This window comes from Lepidochelys kempii, chromosome 27 (assembly GCF_965140285.1).
Source record: "Lepidochelys kempii isolate rLepKem1 chromosome 27, rLepKem1.hap1, whole genome shotgun sequence".
Classification (NCBI taxonomy): Eukaryota; Metazoa; Chordata; order Testudines; family Cheloniidae; genus Lepidochelys; species Lepidochelys kempii.
Genome location: NC_136406.1, coordinates 15,280,881 through 15,301,454, shown reverse-complemented (window position 1 = coordinate 15,301,454; position 20,574 = coordinate 15,280,881). Strand labels below are relative to the sequence as shown.

The following is a 20,574-nucleotide window of genomic DNA, read 5'->3' as shown; positions in this document are numbered from 1 at the left end:
TGGAGAAGCCCTACAAATGTGAGTTTTGTGGAAGGAGTTACAAGCAGAGAAGCTCATTAGAGGAGCATAAAGAGCGCTGTCGTACTTACTTGCAGAGCACTGGCATGTGTGAGGCTGGTAAGTTTATCAGATTACAGTGCTTGTCTTTGTATGTTACAGTGCCTTTAAAAGGGCATCTGGCAAACTGTTAATTTGCAGCCTGAAAACAGTTTTCACTACAATCATTTCAAGTAACCTAAGGGGCTGCAGATCTCATAAAAAGGTCTAGTTTAATGCATCCCTCAGGCAGCTAGTTAAAGAATGCTTTTATTTTAATTACTTTTTTATTTCACTGTTACTTTCAATAAAACATCCAGAATTCTTCATACACAGCATTTCTGTAGGTGACACCCACATTAAATTAAATTAGTCCTACACTAGTACTATTATGTGGTTTATTTCATTGGATGAGTTGCTGCTGGTATTTCATTACAGCAACTGTTTGCATGTGTTAGTCCATTCAGAACTATTTTTCAGTAGATTAATATTTGCTGATACCATCATAATCAGTTAGAATTTGTAAGTGTTTCAAACTGCAAAAGTATTGGGCTAGGGGATGGAAATGGGGTGGGGATCCTGACACTCTTGATGGACCAGCCTCTAATGTAGAGAGAAGTTTCGATGAGAAATATTCAATAATAAACAAGGAGATAGAAATATGCATATTTATGTGAACAGAAAGAATCTATGTTCCATTTGCCCACTTTAAGGGCACACTGAAGGGGGCCCATATGTTATACTTGGCTTTTGAAGGGAAATGGGAAAATTGAGGTATAGGCAAAGGCAATGGGTATTAGTATTTGATTATGAGTTGCTACTTGGAGAAGAGATCAACTGATTGAGCTTAGTTTTGTAATTTTAAATAAGTGACACAGCATTCAGAGCCAGAGTAGAGGTTCTTTTTATTGTTCTAAATTGAAACAAAATAAAAATAACTGTCATGTATATTGTGATAGTAGCTAAGTAGTTTAATGATTGAACAGAACCTTTTGTGAATGCAGGCAAACTAATTTTACATTCATGTAGTCTATATTGGTCAGCTACTTGAATTCCTTTAGTTATTCTGAAGCGAAGTTTTGTCACCTGATTTAAAAGTTAATTTCCAATAATAGTTTGGAACTTCTGTTTTCCTTTTCATTACTCCAATACTGGATTTCAGAAAATATTTCAGTGGCAAAAGTAACAACAATAATACTCTCCCTTTTCATAGCTATTTTCATCAGAGAATTTCAAAACATAAAATAAATTAAGCCTCACAACATCCCTATGAGGTAGGAAATATATAATTATCCCCATTTTACACAGGCATAGAGAGGTTGTGACTTGCTGAAAGTTTACAGAATTAGTCAGTAGCAGATATGAGTCTAAAACTCATATTTCATGGTAAATAGGCCTAATGGCCTGTGATGGGATGTTAGATGGGGTGGGATCTGAGTTACCCAGGAAAGAATTTTCTGTAGTATCTGGCTGGTGAATCTTGCCCATATGCTCAGGGTTTAGCTGATCGTCATATTTGGGGTCGGGAAGGAATTTTCCTCCAGGGCTGATTGGAAGAGGCCCTGGAGGTTTTTCACCTTCCTCTGTAGCATGGGGCATGGGTCAGTTGCTGGAGGATTCTCTGCTCCTTGAAGTCTTTAAACCACAATTTGAGGACTTCAATAGCTCAGACATAGGTGAAAGGTTTTTCGCAGGAGTGGGTGGGTGAGATTCTGTGGCCTGCGTTGTGCAGGAGGTCAAACTAGATGATCATAATTGTCCCTTCTGACCTTAGTATCTATGAAAACTTCAGCATTCTGGCTCCCATTCTCCTGCTGTTATAGCTAGGAACTTCCTGCCTTGAAAAGTGAACGTAAAGTATGAAGCCCCTCATTTTTGGTTCTGAATTTGAAATAGATGTTTCTTTTCAAACAAAGAGTTTAAGTGCATGTTTTACTCTGATAAAATATGAAAATTAAAAAATTAAAAATAAGGATTAAAATACTTTTATGTGAATAATAATAAATAGTAATAAAGTTACAGAATTAACATGGACACTTCAAACATAACAAAATTATTGTAGGGATATGGCTATCAAGAAAAAATATTCAGCTATTTTAGACCCTATTTATGCAAGTAGCACCACAAAGGTAAGCCCTTGAGCTCATGAATCCCCATTGATTTATTAGAACTCTGTAATGGGTGCAAGGATTCCTCCCCAACTTGCAGAGCTGCTTGCAGGTTTGGCCGTTAGTGTGCAAAAAAAAATTCAGGAAATGATGATTTATCAAGGTTAATTAGTGCTTCATAGCATGTTTTCCTTTTTGCGCACAAAGAAATGGTTAACTGAGCGTGTCAGCAAGTTGTGATTTTCATGAGAACCTGTACATACCATAACTTCAGCTTTATCTTACAAGGTACACTCAGATGGTGGCAATCACATTGAGATGCCCACCACATGGAAATTGAGGCACAGAAACTTTATACCTACTGTAGATTTCTGCATTATAGTAGTTCCCATCATTTGTACTCACTTCAGAATGGCAACTTTTCACTTATCCATAAACAGTGCTAAAATAGTGCGTAAATTGGTCATAGAGGAAATATAAATTTCCAGTACAGCATTATGTATCAGTATACTCTGCTTTTAAGGCCTCACAGCTTAAAAAATGCTGCAATGTTTTTTAGTGGCACTGTAAGATTTATGAAAAACAGGAACTCCAATCTTGCTGAGGCATTTCTATTCAATTCGCTGCTGTTAGGCACTGTATTAGATGGCATATTCTGCCCTTGTTCCACATGTAGAATGTTCATTGATGACAATGGCTGATATGCAAAAAGATTCACCTTACATTTGTCAACATTTCAGAAGTTTCCACCTCAGTGTGGCATTTCCTCCCCACAGGTTGAGACAGCAAGAGCAAAATCTTGAACTGTCATGTCATTGCTCCTCTTACCCGTAACCCTGCTGCTGCTATTGTGATGATTATTATTTATTACAGTGGTGTCCAGAAGGCCTAAGTAATACAAGGGTCTTATTATAATAAGTGCAAAAACACATAGTAAAAGACAGTCTCTATCCAGAAGAGCTTTACACCCTAATTTAAGACAAGGTGCAGGAAAGGGGTGTAATAAATACATGGAGGAAATTGTGGGGGGAGGATGAGGATAATAGTAATAGGAACATGTGATTATGTAGATCAGCCATGGGAACAATTATATGATTTCCATATGGAGCTTCAAGGATTACACATTACAGTGTTGCTCTGACATTTTTAGACATTCAGGATAATATTCAAAAATACCTAAGAGATGTTGGACTCCTAAATCTCACTTTCAAAAGTGATTTTAGGCATTTATGTGCCTTAGTCTCATCAAAAGTCAATGAGGTTTAGGTTCCTAAGTGCCTAAGTCTCTTTTGAAAATGGGATTCAGGCTTCTACATCACTTCAGCCCTTTTGGAAATGTTGTCCTAAGTCTCAGAACTGGATGAATATTCTGATTTGTACTTAAATGGATCAGATTTTTCTATTTACTGTCTTCTATGAAAACCAGAGCAGAGTAAGACCAAGACCTATGTTCTCTGAGTAAAAGCCAGAAATTCACTCTGGCTTGGAGAGGAACTAGATAGACCCCAGGAGCAGACAATATACTTCATAAAGTTTTTCCTCAAGATAGATCCATGTTTTGATTTCCAAGCCTATTCCTGTTGCTTTCAGGAGGATAAAATCTGGAGGCAGATCCCATATTTTTCTCATCCTTCTCCAGTAGTTGTACGTTGTTACTAACTTCTAAATGCAAAAGTTAACCTTCTTTTATTAAAAAATAAACTAAAAACAAACACACAAACATAATTTCCCTGAGGCACACAGGCTCTGTACAAAGCTTGGAGAATATTTATTCTTTTTAATGACTCCTGGACAAAGTCCATATATCTAAAGTTGAATTCCAAAAGTTATAAGTAATATCAGGGGACAGGGAGTCCTGTAAGTGTCTTACCCTCTTAATGCCTCAGTTTATCTTTCTCTAAAACAGGAATACGATTTACTGCACCTATCTTACCAGAAGGTTGTGAGGCTTAATTATTGTTTGTAAAGCTCTTTGAGATCACTGGAAAAAAACACAACACAGTAGTAATAATAGTAGCAGCAGCAGAATACAAGATGTATTATGGAAACCTAATGTATCCCTTAAAAGTTGAGTGTCAGACTGTTTGTAGAATTACAATTTAAACAAGTGAACTGAAGGAAAAGGGAAATAAATAAAAAACAGATCTCTAGTGAAACAGAATTTTCAGCAGTCTCTAGTTCATTCATTCTTTTAAAATTTTAAATAATTTCTCATTGCATTTTAGTATTCTACTTGCTCAGAATGTGGCATGGTAACAATATTGCTGAAAAAAAAAAAGATTTTATGTAACAGTATTGTTAGAACTTAGCTCTGTCCTTGATAACAATCTCTGATCACACCGTTTTCTTAGCACAATAACCCACCTCTATGTTCCACTCTCCATTATTTAGTGACCACATAGTAGATGAGACAGGAAACAATGCCTCTAATTTGAGCTTCATTTAGCACTTCAGGGTTTGCTAATGATGCCCACATGCACTAAAAAGTATAGTCACAGTGTGACAGAGACCACATTGTGGAAACAATTCATTACAGGCCAAATGATAAAATATTAATGTTCATGACTGGAAGAAAAGGACCCGCTCCTTCTATTTCTACAGCAGGGTAGTAGACACTAGAGCTTTCTAGAGACACTGCTCTCTTAAGAAATTAGTATAATGAGTCTCTGCTCTCTTAAGAAATTAATATAATTAATCTAATGGTTATAGCAAAAGACTGGTGGTCCGTAATGAAAAATAGCTCACATGTATGTAATGCTTTTCATCCCAAAATGTTTTTTAAACACAGGACTAACACTGAAATGCACATACACTTACACCTGAAATGCAAACACTGGACAACAGCATTTATAAGCACTACATAGATGTCTAAGATATTAAGTGAAGAATGCCATACCCAATTGCGACTTCAGGAAGAGTTTAGTTGAAAATGGTCAGGACACTAGAGCTAACACTGTCCTACTCTTGGGTAGAAGGCCATGATCAGAAACTTGGCTTTACATTTCACTTGAAAGACAGCTCCTCAGTGTTTCTAACACCATGCTAGGGCATTGATTAGTGAAGGTTCAGAGGGAAGAATAATACCTAATGAATCTCCAACACTTCCTGCAGCATCCTTGGGAATTTTTATGGTGCTGTCCCATCCAAAGATGAACCATGGCCAACATTATTTGATTTGAATGACATATCAAGATCACAATCTAAAGTAGTATAACTTCATTAAGAGTCTAGGTTTTTGATCACGCTGTTCAGTTACTCTCTATGTAACCTTGGGCAAGTCATCTGTCATTTCCTTGTGCCTCTGTCAAGCCATTCAGAAATCAGTGTTCAGATGGTTGCTGATTTAAATCCAGATCCTTCTGAACCATCCTAGGTCAATAAGTGACAAAATAACAAAAACAAAAAAAGATGCCTGGTGTATTTGGATTATATTGTTAACTACATGTTGAAATGACAGTTTCTACTTGTTTCAGAGGAACAGCCGTGTTAGTCTGTATTTGCAAAAAGAAAAGGAGTACTTGTGGCACCTTAGAGACTAACCAATTTATTTGAGCATGAGCTTTCGTGAGCTACAGCTCACTTCATCAGATGTTTACCGTGGAAACTGCAGCAGACTTTATATACACACAGAAATCATGAAACAATACCTCCTCCCACCCCACTGTCCTGCTGGTAATAGCTTATCTAAAGTGATCAACAGGTGGGCCATTTCCAGCACAAATCAAGTGAATAAAGTACCGGAGTAGGAGTCAGGAGATGTGGGTTCCATTCCTAAAGACTGGCCAAAAACTGACCAACTGCAATTGCAGTCACTTTAGAAGACATGTTGCCTCTTTGAGCCTCCGTTTCTTCATCAATAAAATGGACATAAAGATACTTACCTATCTTTTGAGAAGTGTTTTGTGATCTTTGAATGAGGAAAAATGCTACATAACTGCTAAGTATGATTCTTTATTAATTAAATGGACAAGAATGAACAGGTAGATGGGAGTATCTCAGGCCAGCCTTTAGACAGGGAGAGCTACACTGATAAGGTGTGGGACAGCTGCGCCTATGCCTGTATGCCCCTGCTACAGAAACAAACATATTGTTTTTCTAGAACTACATTTTGAAGAGGTTGCAAATATATTTTGCAGCCCATATTTTGCAGTTTCTTAAAAACAAAGGGCTACTAGCATGCAGAAGAAAAGCTTAAAATCATGAGACACAACAGTCTAGAAAATTGACATTTCCAGATGACCCAGAACATACTATGTAGGTCAATATTTAGTGTCTCTTCAGCAATATCTTCTCTGCACAGAATATTAGTGTCACCCAGCAGGAAGCTGCATGTCTACCATTTTAGACTGTAATGTAGTGAGGTTCCATCAGTGGTAAATAAATGGCATTGATAAAACCAATATGACATCAAGATGCTAAGGATAACTCCCAATATAGGTCTTGCGCTGAGTGAAACATCTTGTATTCACCGTTTCTTGCTCCTAGAGTTCTACCAATAGATATATAAAGTAGCTCTGAGAATGTATATTAAAAAACAACAACAACAACTGATGAGAGGATACTAGGAAAGACTTAGAGGTGTAGGAGGAATAAAAGAAAATCGAAAAAGCAAACAAAGAGCTGTGAATAGGAAAGAAATAAACAAGTAAGCAGTATTGTTATCACATATTTATTGTGCCCTCTTTTGCATGGATATTTTTCGTTCCAGTGAAAAGCTTCTGGGTATAAAAAGTGACCATAGTTGAAAACATAATACCTAACTTGTTTTTGTTCAGGACAGATGTGGGTTGCTGAGTTTCTTTTAATTATTAATAGCAAACTGCCTTGTACAGTGATCCTGTCAAAATTAAAAGCTTACTGGGTTTAGGATGATTCAGAACTTGGATAGGAGACCTCCAAAGATAACCAAGGGTGCCATATGGAGTGGTGCTGGGGATTTAGTAGTGGGTGCTCTTCCCCCTGACTTAGTATCAAACCAAATTCCCCAGCATGATGCTAGGGCGTATTGTGTTGCTGAATGTGACAGCTTTTGGATGAGATGTAAGCTGACATTAAAGATCCCATTGCATGCTTTGCAAGAGTTAATTCAAAGATACTGGCCAAAATGCAACTTAACTTTCTCTTGCCGTTTCAACTGATTCTGGTATGCTTCACTTTCTCACTTCAATTGTTATGCTGTGTTTGTATACTCTTTCACCCCAGAGGCAGCTGCATTTTAGCTGATGATATAGTGATCTCTGTTTATAGTATGTATATTTTCTTAAGTTTGTTTAGCATGTTGTGATCCTTTGGATTAAAAATAACCACAATATAAAGGCAAGATATTATTACCTTTAAAACACTGTGAATGTGTTCATTTGTGGGCCTGATTTATCATGTAAATCAATGGAGATACACCTGCATAAAACCAGAGTAACACAATGGAGATACAGACCCAGTTATTCCATCCATTCTGAGTCATATATATAGCTAGATTTCATGGCAGGAGCAGTTTGATACTTAACACTTGTGAAGCACTTTACATTTTCAAAACGCTGTGCAAACACTGACAAACTAAATAATGGCTGAGGTTTGGTGGGTCATGGTTAGTACTGATTAAAATACATCCAATATCAGTAACAGTAAACATCTAAGGTTTAAATTATTTTTAAATGTCAGAAAAATATTGCACAGTAGCTTAAAGGAGAATGATTGGGCACTTTTGTTATCACAGCCATATTTTACATTATTTCTACTGCTGTATTTTTAGCAAATAGATTAATTTAGGTCTAATACTTTATAAACTGCACTTAATTGGTCTGCAGCATGATATGTTTATGTATCCTCCATTTATGATAAGACTTCTCTCCTGTCTAGGCAAGACACCAAAGCTTATGGTATCCACATGAAATATTGTAACATTTAAATTGTCCATTTACAGTGAGGTCATCCCACAGCCCAACCTGCTGTGGGGCCTTGGGCAACTTACTTCCCTTCCACCCTTTGTCCATCTTGTCCATTCAGATTGTAAGCTCTTTGGGGCACAGTCTGTCTCTAATATGTTTGTTTAGTTTCTACCACGGTGTGACCATGCTCAAATAAATTGGTTAGTCTCTAAGGTGCCACAAGTACTCCTTTTCTTTTTGTCTCTTAGTGGTGCTCTAATACATATCACTAGTAATAATACCTGTTCCTGAGGAGAAAACAAGAATTTGGGGGCTAGAGCAGTTAAAATCAGAATGAGACTGGTAGTACTGGGTTGAGGTGACAAACAAGTAGTCATGGCTGGTCCAGTTCATAATTTGATGAGGTTGAGAGCATTCACAGCTGAATGTGTGACAGTGGGCCCTGGCTAGTACAGCTAGGGTCTTACTCTGGAAAATGCTAGAGCCACAGCACTAGATGAATGGTACATAGAACAGACACACACCAAGTATGCTTAAATTTCAGAAATTCTAGGCAGTTTAAATAGTTTTAAATAGCTCTGAATATCTAATAATAATACTGAAAGTGATGCATAGAGAGTGCACAGTGAATTTCAGTTGTAACAAACAGAAAAAATGTAAGACTAGATAAGACTTTTTCTAGAATCTGGAAAAAAATTGGGAATGGAAGACAGTATTGTAAGACTATTTTAAAAAATGTAAATTTATAGAAAGATTTTATGTTTCTTTGTTGCTATTTTACTAACAACCCTAGTTTCTGAGCAGTATTATTAAAATACTTGAGCTTTTTTGATAATATAACATAGGGACTGTATCTTTTTTTAAGCTGTCTTGAAGAATTATATTGGTCTGCAGCTGTCACATAGTGTTACTCAGAATCAAAAGGAAAGCCGAGCAGGGCTTATATCTCCATCTGTATTTTGTAACCAACCACGTCCAGCCTGTTTATTTTACACTTCCTCTTGCTAATGAAGATATTGGTTTTGTATGGGTTATGCTCTCCTGCACGAGCTTAAGACTGCAAGATTTTTGTGCGTTTCTGTGCTTGGTTCCACTGACCGCAACTGGTGCCCAAGACGCAAAGAACAAGAACAACAGAAAAACAACAAAACAAGTTTACATCAGATCTCCAAACTGTTTCCTTCCAGTTACTGTGGCAAACTCCGGAGATTAAACCATTCATCTCTTCCTTTTTTTTTTTTTTTTTTTTAACCTACGTGTGTTTTCTTTTCACATTTTCCAAACTAGCAAGCGTGGAGGCAAGGCACATCAAAGCAGAGATGGGGACTGAAAGAGCACTCGTGCTGGACAGGTTAGCGAGCAACGTGGCAAAGCGAAAAAGTTCAATGCCTCAGAAATTTATTGGTAAGAATAAAAAGTCTTTTCACATGCAGCAGTTAACTGTGTGAGGGCTGGTAACCAACAGGTACAATAGCAGTACTTGTTTTGAAGGGCCCTTTCTAGTCCATCATGTATTTAAATAAGGTAACTTCTGCTTTCCTGCTGTGCTTCTACTTACTGATTATATGTATTTGATAAACAAGAGAAATTGTTCAATTAGGTAAATGACCAATAGATCTGAATTCATACTGTATTTTGTGTACTTGTTTGTGTTAGTGTTTGCATGGTTAATAAATATATATTTTATGGGGGCTTTTGTTTTGGAGCTGTATGTGTGTGTGAAAACCTTTCTACCAGGGTTTTACTGGGGAAGAATCAGAGGGCTTCATCTTGTTAGGGGCTGAGTACCTTATCCCCCATCGTAGTCAATGGAAGTTGAAAGTGCTCAGTAGCTCCTTGCAGAGGCATATGGCACTGCAGAATAGAGCCCAAAGACAGAAAATTACTGAATTTTTGAAAGTCATTTTTAAAAATTTCAATCTGAATGATGAATGATAGGGTCAACCCCTTTTCTTGCTCTGGTTAAAAAAAATATGGCCACAATACATTTCCATAAAATTTACTGTGGATTTAATTTTATCAAATCAATGTTTGGCAAATTGGAAATCTTAGATAGCAAGGTCTGATATAATTTGTTGTTTTCTTTAATGAATGTTTATAAAATTAAAAGTTTTACTGAATCTTGAGCTTTCAAAATGAGATTATAACAAATTATCACAGAAAAATATTTGACTCTAGTTTATACCACTGGTGTACTAAAATATGCCTGATGTTTTCTGCAGAGATTAAAATAAGTTTAAAACACATTTCTTTTTGTCAAGTAGCCTGCTGAAATGGGTATATAGTACTAGTAATAATACTTACCTCATATATAGCTAGAGAATAAAAAACTATACACTGTGGTATTCTAATTAAAATAGCTAACCAATCAAAGGTATAGTTTTTAAATAATCCTGTGTATCTGAGTTTGATGGCAGGTCCTGTTTCTCAGCAGTGTTTGATGCTGTTATCTCTGTCTGTTGGTCATAGTTATTTATTTTGCACTATATGAAGTTGCATTTGAGCTCGGGAGTTTAATTAGCCTGCAGTTATGCCTTAATCATAAATTTTCCAGAGGGATATATGTGGTACAAGATGTTTACTTTTCTTAATATACATTTTCTGTTGCAAATATTGGCCTCTGTGGTAATTTACATTCACACTCACAGGAGAAGAGAAAGGAAGAGAATAGTGATAGAAATCATCTGCCAGAACTTGAGCAATCCATTTTCATATAGTCTGATCTGCACCCTGCACAGAGGGGTACTAAAGATGCTTCTTGAAATTCTGGGCCCAAATTTTCAAATCTGGGTACCAAAGGGTAGGCTCCTAAGTAAAAAATATAGACATCTAAATAAAAGTGACCTGATTTTCAAAGGTGCTGAGCACCTAGAGCACCCATTGGTTTCAGTGGGAATTTGTCAACTTTCATCACCTCAGAAAAACAAGCTGCTTTTTCTTAGGCACCTAACTATGGATTTAGGACTCTAACTTTAGGTACCCAGCTTTGAAAATTTTGGCCTTGGGGATTAGGCCTTGCAGGCCATACTGTGATTCCTAAAATGCTTTTCAAGTTCTTTAGGTCGTTTTTTTGGTATTGAGACCAGCCTCAGATTTTTGTCATCATAATTCATTGGGGGTGTGATTTTGCAAGGTGCTAAACACTCTTGCCCAATGCAGCAAAGAACTTAATCCTTGATTCAGTAAACCACTTAAGCACGTGTTGAATTTTTCATTAGAACTTAAGCATGTGTTTAAAGTTAAGCATGAGCTGAAGTGCTTTGGCTCAGCACCTTGCAGGACGGAGTCCTTTTTATTCTATTGTAATGCTGCATTGATACAGTTTATTAACAGTGCAAGCTGACACAGGGGTATAAATAAGTGTTTTGGGGGGTAAGGTTGGGGGCACTGGGGACATTCTTTTAGTGATATAGAGTAATCGAGTTCTGAAACATGCTGTTTCTCTAGAACCTCTACTACAGCGATGATGTTGGGTAATATGTGAAAAAAGCATGAGTCACTCACTCCCTCTTATTCCTGAGTGGCATGTTTGCAGCAGCAGTCTGTCCGACCTTGACTTGACTTTTGTGACTTCTTGAACTATATGAGCAGGAGGAAAAATCTGCCAGGACAGTTTTGTGATTTCTTGGGAAACAAGAGTTCTCAGAAGGGTGCTGATTTTTCATTTCCTCAGGAAGGAGGGATAAGGAGATGTAAACCAACAGGCTAGCCTAGGCTCATTTCTATGAAAAAGTCTACTGAGAAGAAAAACTATTAAATTGTCTGTTGACTCCTCTGATGACACTGCAGACTCTCACACTTCCTGTAGGCCAAATTCTGGCCCATCATGTAAATGGCTCTAAAAGATTATGTATCACATTCTGACCAGCAGTGGCCCCATTGTGTAACTCTGTGGGCTGCATATTAAATAGGTTGAGAACCACTAAGTGTTATCTGGGTCGCAGGTTGAGAACCACAGTGCCCCCCAACTAAACCCCCGCACAAACCCCTATGCTCCGCACCCTCTGCCCAGAGACACCTCCACAGAGTGGGGCCAGGAGTGGAGAGCTGGGCAGGGATCCCAACGCCCGCCATGCGGGGCCCCAGGACCCCGGACCTGCTGTGCGGGGCTGAGCAGCAGCTGGCTGCCCGGACCCCAAGCCCCGCCATGCGGGGCCGTGTGGCAGCTAGCTGCCTGGAGCCCGCTGCATGACAGGGCAGCTGGGAGCCTGGAGCCTGCGGCCTTTAGCACACAGCTGAGATGGGCCGCAGCTGTGTGCTATTTGGGCTGCAGGTTGAGAACCACTGGTGTAAATAATTTGTGTGGGTATGTGCAGTTTCAATTGCCAGGACAAATATGAATATATATGAACAAACCATATGCCTGACTCCTAAAACTTACCTGAGACCTTTCCCCATGGCTCCTGTTGCAGAGGTTCTGCCTTTGGCCTTTCCATGGATTTTGGGAGAACAGCTGTTCAGGCAAAAGTTTTCCATGTTCCACTCCCCATCTTCCTGCCGGATTTCTAATGTGTACTTCTGTGCACCAAACTTGTAGTATTTAGCAGTTTGTAATTACCATTTCAGTTAGCCATTTTTTCTAGTTGTGTGTTAAGTGGATCTGATACCCAGTAATAGGAATATAGCTTGGTAGGCACACCTTTCAATTAAACTTGCACTCAGTAGTGACTATGCTTGTGTTTCCTCATCTCTTGAATAGAATATACATTGGGGTAGATCCTCAGCTGGTGTAAATCATAGAATCATAGAATATCAGGGTAGCTCTATTAATAGAAAATCAGAGTAGCTCTACTGAAATCAATTAAGTTATGCCAGTTTACACAGCTGCCCATATGGCTCATTTTGTGCTACTTCTTTTTGAGAAGTATGCATCCGATGAAGTGAGCTGTAGCCCACGAAAGCTCATGCTCAAATAAATGGGTTAGTCTCTAAGGTGCCACAAGTCCTCCTGTTCTTTTTGCGAAGACAGACTAACACGGCTGTTCCTCTGAAACCTTCTTTTTGAGAGCAGCATTAAAAATATCTTTCTCCCCAGTGGTAAATGTGCTCGTACAGTTCTGAAACTTCAGCAAATACCACCAGCTCTCTGTGTGAAGTAACTAATGAAAAATGGCCTGCCTTGGTTAGCAGAGCAACAGGAAGCAGGTTCACTCCCTTTTTCCAGTGTCCACACCTCATCATGTCACAAAAATCTGCATACTGCTGTAGAGTAAGCATCACTGAGCAGCAACTGGCTATGTGTTTGCATTATATGATCGTGTGAATTCTGAAGGGGAAAGTTTTGCATTGCACTGAGTTGAAAAAGATAAACTGGGGAAAGGTGTTTCTTAAAATGTGTAGTAGCTAGCTTTGTAAATCAACAGTAGAAGAGAATGCAGGCTTGGTTCTTAATTTGGTGTTTCACAGTAACTTTTTGGTGCTTCCTCTGGGAGCAATAGCAACTTAACTCACAGTAATCTCTTGCAATGTCCCACAATGCTGCAATAAATAAAATTGTATCACTACTTTATGCCCTAATTAATCTTCTTTACTTTATTCCATTGCTCTCGTGCTCTCTTGCCTCTTCCTAATCTACTCTTCTTTTCTTTCACCCCTGTCTTGTTGCTGTCTTAATGAGGCAAAGTTTGAGCTGCCTTTTGTCTCCTTTTAAGTAAAGGGTTGCTGACTTAGAACACAACAAAACCAGTGGAACTCCATCCGTTTGCCTATAATGTTTTGTTATCATTTGGTATGATGTAAATGCAGGGAAGAACATACACTTATTAATTTTTCTGACATTTAGTGCCTTCAATAATGAGATCTAATAATAATTCCACTTACTATATTATTTAATATGAAACACCTTTAATCCCAAAGTGCTTAACAAACTTAATAACCTGATAAATACATGTAGGAATCATTCACTCACCACTGTTTATGGTGTGGAATATGGAAGCTTTTTAAAGGTGCACAGCACATGACATCCCTGTTTATGTCAGGGGAGTGAAGTAGGATATTCTATCTAACTGAACTATCATATGGAATCTTAGGGAAGCAGAATGGAATTAACTAAGTGGGAATTTGAACAGGTCCTGAGGGCTCACATCTCTGTTGGGAAAAGTAGTGCCAGATCGTTAATGACCACAAGAGGGCAGGACATTTGTTTCATGTCTTATTTCAATGACTGCTGAGCTTTTTAACAGGAGTTTCATAGTAAGATTCTGTATGTTTTTGCTCTTGTTATTTTTTTATTTCAGTTTTGATTAAACCTTTCATTTGTCTAGAACTGGTATTATGAGTCATTCAAATGTGTTATACCATTGTTGTTCCCTCTGAATAGAAGTTGGATCACAAGTTTTGCTGAGGGTTGGAAGCAGTTACATTCTTGTGGTTCACTAACCTTTTTTATAAAAGTGTTTTATAAAAGAAACGTGAGCTTCTGGTTTTGCTGTCTTTGCAGTGAAACCTGGTGAGTTTCATATACATTGAGTCATAGTGTCTACAGGTGACTGATAAACATCTGTACTATTCAAGTTACCGTAACTCAAAGATTAGTGGATCTGATGTTTGCAAGTCACTTGCATGTGAACATTCAGGCTTGTCCATTTTCTTAACTATGAAAGATTATAAGTTTCATTTAAACCACAGAATTCAGTTACTTATTTCTAGACATCCACAAAAGAGTTACTTCAGTCTTTTTTGGAGTGCAGCTTTCTTCCTTCCTTGCACCTGGCACACAAAGGGTTTGGGCCATGGCTCCACCCACAGTAACCTTCCTTGTCCCATACCTTGCTAGCAGGGGTATGAGGAGCGTTTCAATTGTGTAGCCCCTCTGCTCTCTCCCCATTCCCTTGATGCCTGGCTGAGTACAATGTGTGCAGCGTTAACATAGTCAGGGCAGAGGTGGGCTTGCTCCCCTGTGTGACTGCATTAGAGATGGTCAAAATCTAGCCCTATGTAATGTAATGTTCCAAAAGAATACATTATCTCTACTTATATGGCTTTCAATACTGTATTATCCGAGATCCTTCACAGAGTTAAAAGGAAACAATTCCAGTCCAAGGGGAGCTATATTATGCCACAGTCTAGGTTGGGAATATGCATAAATTCTTGTTAATTTTAATGTATTAAAATACAATGGGTGTAATTCTCCAATGTACTTCTACAGTTTCACACCCAAGTAACATCATGAAGAATCAGGCCCAATAAGAACAAAAGAGCTGGAAAAAGAAAGTTTAAGTGAGGGCTCCCATGCAAAGAAATGTAAAAAGATTTAAGTGCAGTCGTCCCAGAATTATGCCTATGTAATCTTATTGAAGGGGCCTTCCAACTACTTAATTTAGAAAGAGATGAGTAAAGGGGAGAATACATCATATATTTATATAAAATCCATATCTATATCTATCAATGAATGGTATAAGAATATAAGAACAGCCATACTGGGTCAGACCACGGATTCATCTAGCCCAGTATACTGTTTTCTGACAGTGGCCAGTTTACCCTCCCCGTCACAGACGAGTACAATTTCTCAGGAGATGATCAAAGAGCTAGAGGGAATGTTCTAAACCTTAAGGACCTGCTGTGGATTTTGTTTATTGACTAATTGACTTTTTTGCCTGTTTTATTTTTCATGAATCAGTTTTCACATGATTTTCTGTAAAGATGAAGGAAATGAATCCTTGACGAGCTTTCCTAATTTTACTCTTTTCCTTAAATCCCAGAACCATCAAGATCAGTGATGGATTGGCCGGCAAGTTGCTTAACTAACTTCTCTATTGCTCCATTTCCTATAGGCTTGTGCGTCAAAAAGTCAATTTACTTACATAAACAGCATCCCTGCCCCAAAGAGCATATAGCTAAATTCAAATCTGTTTCCTTCTCAGGGCCTACTGCTATTTAGAAAAGGATCCTAGAGTTTCAATACTTTTACAATCCACTCAGTAATTCAGTTTCTTTCCTCTCTTGTAGGTGAGAAGCGACATAGCTTTGACATTAATTACAATTCCAGTTTCTTGTATGAAAAGGAAAGTGAAATGATGCAAGGACGTATGATGGACCAGGCCATAAATAATGCGATCAGCTATCTTGGAGCAGAAGCACTGCGTCCGCTTGTACAAACCCCACCAGCTCCCACTTCTGAGATGGTCCCTGTCATCAGCAGCTTGTATCCCATACCACTCACCCGCTCTGAAATGTCAAATGGCAATCCACAAGATACAGAGAAGAGCCATGCCCATCTTAGAGACAAAAGTTTGTCTTCTGACAGAGGCCTTTCCCCAAACAACAGTGGCCAAGACTCCACAGATACTGATAGCAACCATGAGGAGCGCCAGAATCACACCTACCATCAAAACCAAATGATCCCCTCCCAGGTCCGCAATGGCCTCCAATCCTTGAAGGAGCTCCCAAGGCCATATGACATAATCAAGCCACCAACCATATGCCCACGTGATGCCTTTAAGGTTATCAATAAGGAAGGTGATGTCATCGGGGTCTACAGATGTGACCATTGTCGTGTCTTGTTTTTGGATTATGTGATGTTCACCATTCATATGGGATGCCACGGATTCCGTGATCCTTTCGAATGCAACATGTGTGGGTACAGAAGCCAAGACAGATATGAATTCTCCTCACATATAGCACGAGGAGAGCACAGAGTGGTCCTGAAGTAAAAGGATTGATTTTCCAAGAGACCAAAGGATCTGTTTTAGATTTGTTTGTTTTTTAAATTTGACTAAAAAAATTGCTTAAATATTTTTCTGTGCCAATCCTAAAAGAGTTAGTGTCCCTTGTAGTAGCAAAGTACTGATGGGGCTTTTTATTTGTTACTCAAAATGCAGTATTCTGTAGCATCTGTGCCTAGATACTGTGGTGACTGGCACGATATATAAACACCAAAGATAGCCAGATACAGATTTTGTATGAACTTTATGTTTGTGAAAATTTATAGCAACTTAAGATGTTTTTAAATATTTTAACATGTATTTTTGTTAGAACATTTGCTTCCAGTAATAGCAAAATGGCCATCTAGCTGTATTATGAGTGAAATACAAAGTCAAATATTGATGTGATAATTCTCATAAAAAAAGTTGAAATTCAGCACAAAAGATTGTCCATCCTTACTGCCCTTTCAGAACCACTGTATTCCAGCCAATAACACCCAAGAGACACTTTCTGTTAGTGTTTCAATTTCTGAGGTATTCCTAAAATGGCCAAATTATTGAAACACAGAAAACACATATCTGGGGAGATTGTATCAAATAACTTTTAAATGTTTCCCCCAAAGTCTTAAAAGTGTGTTGTCTCACCACACTTTGCTTTTGCTTACTCCACTCTGTTCACTTTCTTTAAAGTCTCTCCCCACCTCATCTCTTACTCAGTAATACCAAAATAAGCCATCTGAGCTATTTGGGGTTTTAGTTTTTGTAACTGTGTACGCTTTTGGGATACCCATTGAGACCATTTGTTGGCTTGCCCCTAAATTCTGAAGGAAATCCTGCTTTTCATTAATGGATCAAGTATGTGTCTTTCTAACAGAACAAAATTGCAATGAGACTCAAGACCCGATTCTGCTCCCGTTGACATCAACAGCAAAACTCACACTGACTTCACCTGGTGCAGGAGCAGTCTCTAAAATAGCAATGGGCAGACAAAATGCTCATTAAGGCAAATGGAATTTTTGCTTATCTAAGGGCTGCAGGATTGGGCAGTTTGAGGTTACTATAACTCAGGGAGAGAACAGAGACGATAACATATAGAACAAATAAAAAGAAAACTTTTTGATTGAGAAAGCAATTTTCTAATGACAGTGTACTGAATGTGAAAATAAAGGTCCCGAGTCTCCTCTCACTGGTGTTACACCTTTGTGAGAGGAACGCTCGGCTCAAAATTTATTGTATCAGATGCTACCCTCATTTACACCCATGTAACTTCAATGATGGCCAGGTGGTTGTGCAGATGAGCATAGAAGTTGACTCAATATATTTTGGATTTAGCGTTGCCAAGTAGAATCATAGTGTCCTGGCAAAAATTTGCAGTAGCTACCGTGAGAATCTTCATGTAAGAATGTGTGGGAGCGGACAATTCAATCACACTTTCTGGTTTTACATGGGGATATCCCTTGGAGTGAAATGTGCTGTTTTGCAAAATGAGTATTTGCGATTACTTTGAAGCCAGTTTTTAAAATAGTTTTAATCTAATCATTGTTCTGCAGCTGTATTATTAGTCATTGTGCTGAAGATGTGAATATGATAATTTTGCTGAGTGTATGTTTATTTTTTTAAAATCTTTTATATAATGTAGAGTTAGATGTGTTTTGCTGGATTTTTTCATCCAGTGGGTATTTGGTCTGAGCATTTATTTTGTACTTTTTCAGTGTTGTGTCAACTGCTGTGTAATGTTTTACTTTTTTCCATGGAGCAAAAGTGAGGGCTAGTGTTCTGAATAGAGGACTGAGTGTAAGGAAATACAGAATTCTAACACTGGCTCCCTCTGTGATCTTGGACAAATCACTTCACCTCTCCCTGACTTATTTTCCTCGTGTAAAAAGGGAATGATAATATTTTCTCTGCCTGATAGGGGTATGTGTGAAGATTAATAAAATTAATGTTTGTAAAATGCTATGAAGTTGAAAAGTACTATATAAGTGCTAAGTGTATGTCTATATATATATTTTGTGCAGAGTGGGGAAGATATTTTTGTCCATTTGTGTTCAATTTGTAGATACATATTTGTAAAATACTTTTATTAATCCCTTTGTGGTAGAAAACTTCTGATTACCAGGGACATTTTTAGTGAGCTGAGTGGATGTCCCTCCTACGTCCCAAACACACCCATGCCGCAGCACTACTACAAAACCCTTCAGTTGAGTTACTCCTGACTTACAGAAGATCTGTAAAATCAGATAGGACATTAGGTTCATGCTCAGTATATTTGGAAATACTTTGGAGTTGGTCTCTTACAATAGGAGGTTGCCTAAAAACGGTGGGGCAGAAACATACTGTATTCTTCTTTATTTCCTGTCCTAAATTACTGTGAGCTGATAAACAGTTTCTACATTTCATTCCAAAGATGGCTGTATTTTCATGGGAAAAATGATCAATATATATGTACACCATAGAAAAAATGGTTCTCATTAGGGTTAAACAAAATCATTTAGAAAGATTAATAAGACAAAGTACAAATAGTGAAGTGTTACCTAGTCATTAGCACAGGAAACACCTTGAATTACTGCATGTATATTACATCAAATACCACCAGCTTCTTTCTCACTCCACCATAGAATCCTTGAAGATTACTTTGCCCAGAATTTACTTTCCCACTCTTCACTCATTGTTCAGCTAGGCAGGGCTTCAACCACCTACCCACCCATTATTTCCCAGATAAAGTGAGCAATCAACCACTGCGCCTGTGAAAAGTTCAATTCGAGCTACATTCAGAGTTTTTTGAAAGAGGTTTCACAGTATCTTCCCCTAGTAGGCAGACTTTTCTCACCACTACTCAGGCAAAGAAGTGTTGTTAAGATATACTGCACCAAAATAAATTGCTCATAGCCATTTTCTGGGCCCAATGAGCAGTGTATTTTAATGAGTACCTTTTATCTGACATGAAAATCCTCATTAACTTCATGAGTGTGTGTTTGGGACTACTCCCACTTGGGCCCAGGACTGCGTTGGTCACATATTGGCACTGAAGCTTGAGGAGTACATAAGGCCCACACCTGCAAAGTGCTGAGCACCACTGCTTTCCATTTAAATCTGGATCTGCCCCCTAATTTAAAAGGATTTGCCCCCTAATTGGCATAAAATTGAGCAGATTGACACTTACCTCATCTTTAATATGGAGGGGTAGCTCACAGACACTAAAGATTGCATCTTGCAGTGCTCCATCTTGATCTCAGCAGCCTTCCACTGGATCAAGAGGAAAGATTGCATGGTGAAGCAAGTAGTCTGTTTTGGCCATGTCTGTTTATCAGAAAGAAGGTGGATCACAACGTTGGCTGCTGAGAGTCACATTTAGCTTGCAAGATACATTTTGCCAACCCCTGCTGCAAAGAGTTCAAACGCCAGAGTTGAAAAACCCATTGATGACTTTGCAAAATTACCTGAACTGCAAAATGAAAAACCTTTGCAAACTGTTGCTAGCCTAATTTGTTCTACTGGCCTATTTTAACACTGCTGGTTCAGTTGATTTCAGTATGAAAACACATTTTGCATAGACATTTTTCTGAAATGCAGCCTGATCAACAGTTTTCTCTGTCTCAGTCAATTCTTTGTTGTGCTAACTGATAAATTGCACACATACAAAACATTGATATGGTTTTTCAAATTGTATTGTATCATTAAGGAATAAATTTTATTTTTTGTTTAATATTTTATTGAATTTTTGAAGGACAGACCTACAAAAAGAATGTCTAATATTTGTAATTGCTAAAGAAGTCTCAGCAGATATAACAAATAGATGTAATGCAATTCTGTGTTTGTAAAAGGCCTAGCATTATGGGGCCTTGATCCCTGATTGGTGCTTTTAGATGCTACAAAACACACGTAATAATAATGCTCTATATG

The 20,574-nt window shown here is 38.1% G+C and overlaps 1 protein-coding gene across 1 annotated transcript in view; it reads left to right on the top strand.

The window, feature by feature from the left end:
- The window catches only part of IKZF3 (IKAROS family zinc finger 3), a 50,521-nt gene extending 31,830 nt beyond the window's left edge, over positions 1-18,691 (top strand). The window contains exons 6-8 of the mRNA XM_073325781.1: positions 1-117; positions 9,317-9,433; positions 15,977-18,691. Coding sequence (XP_073181882.1) covers positions 1-117; positions 9,317-9,433; positions 15,977-16,680 — 938 coding nt within the window. The 3' untranslated portion in view covers positions 16,681-18,691. The remainder of the gene's footprint in view (positions 118-9,316; positions 9,434-15,976) is intronic.
- Positions 18,692-20,574: the final 1,883 nt, after the last annotated feature.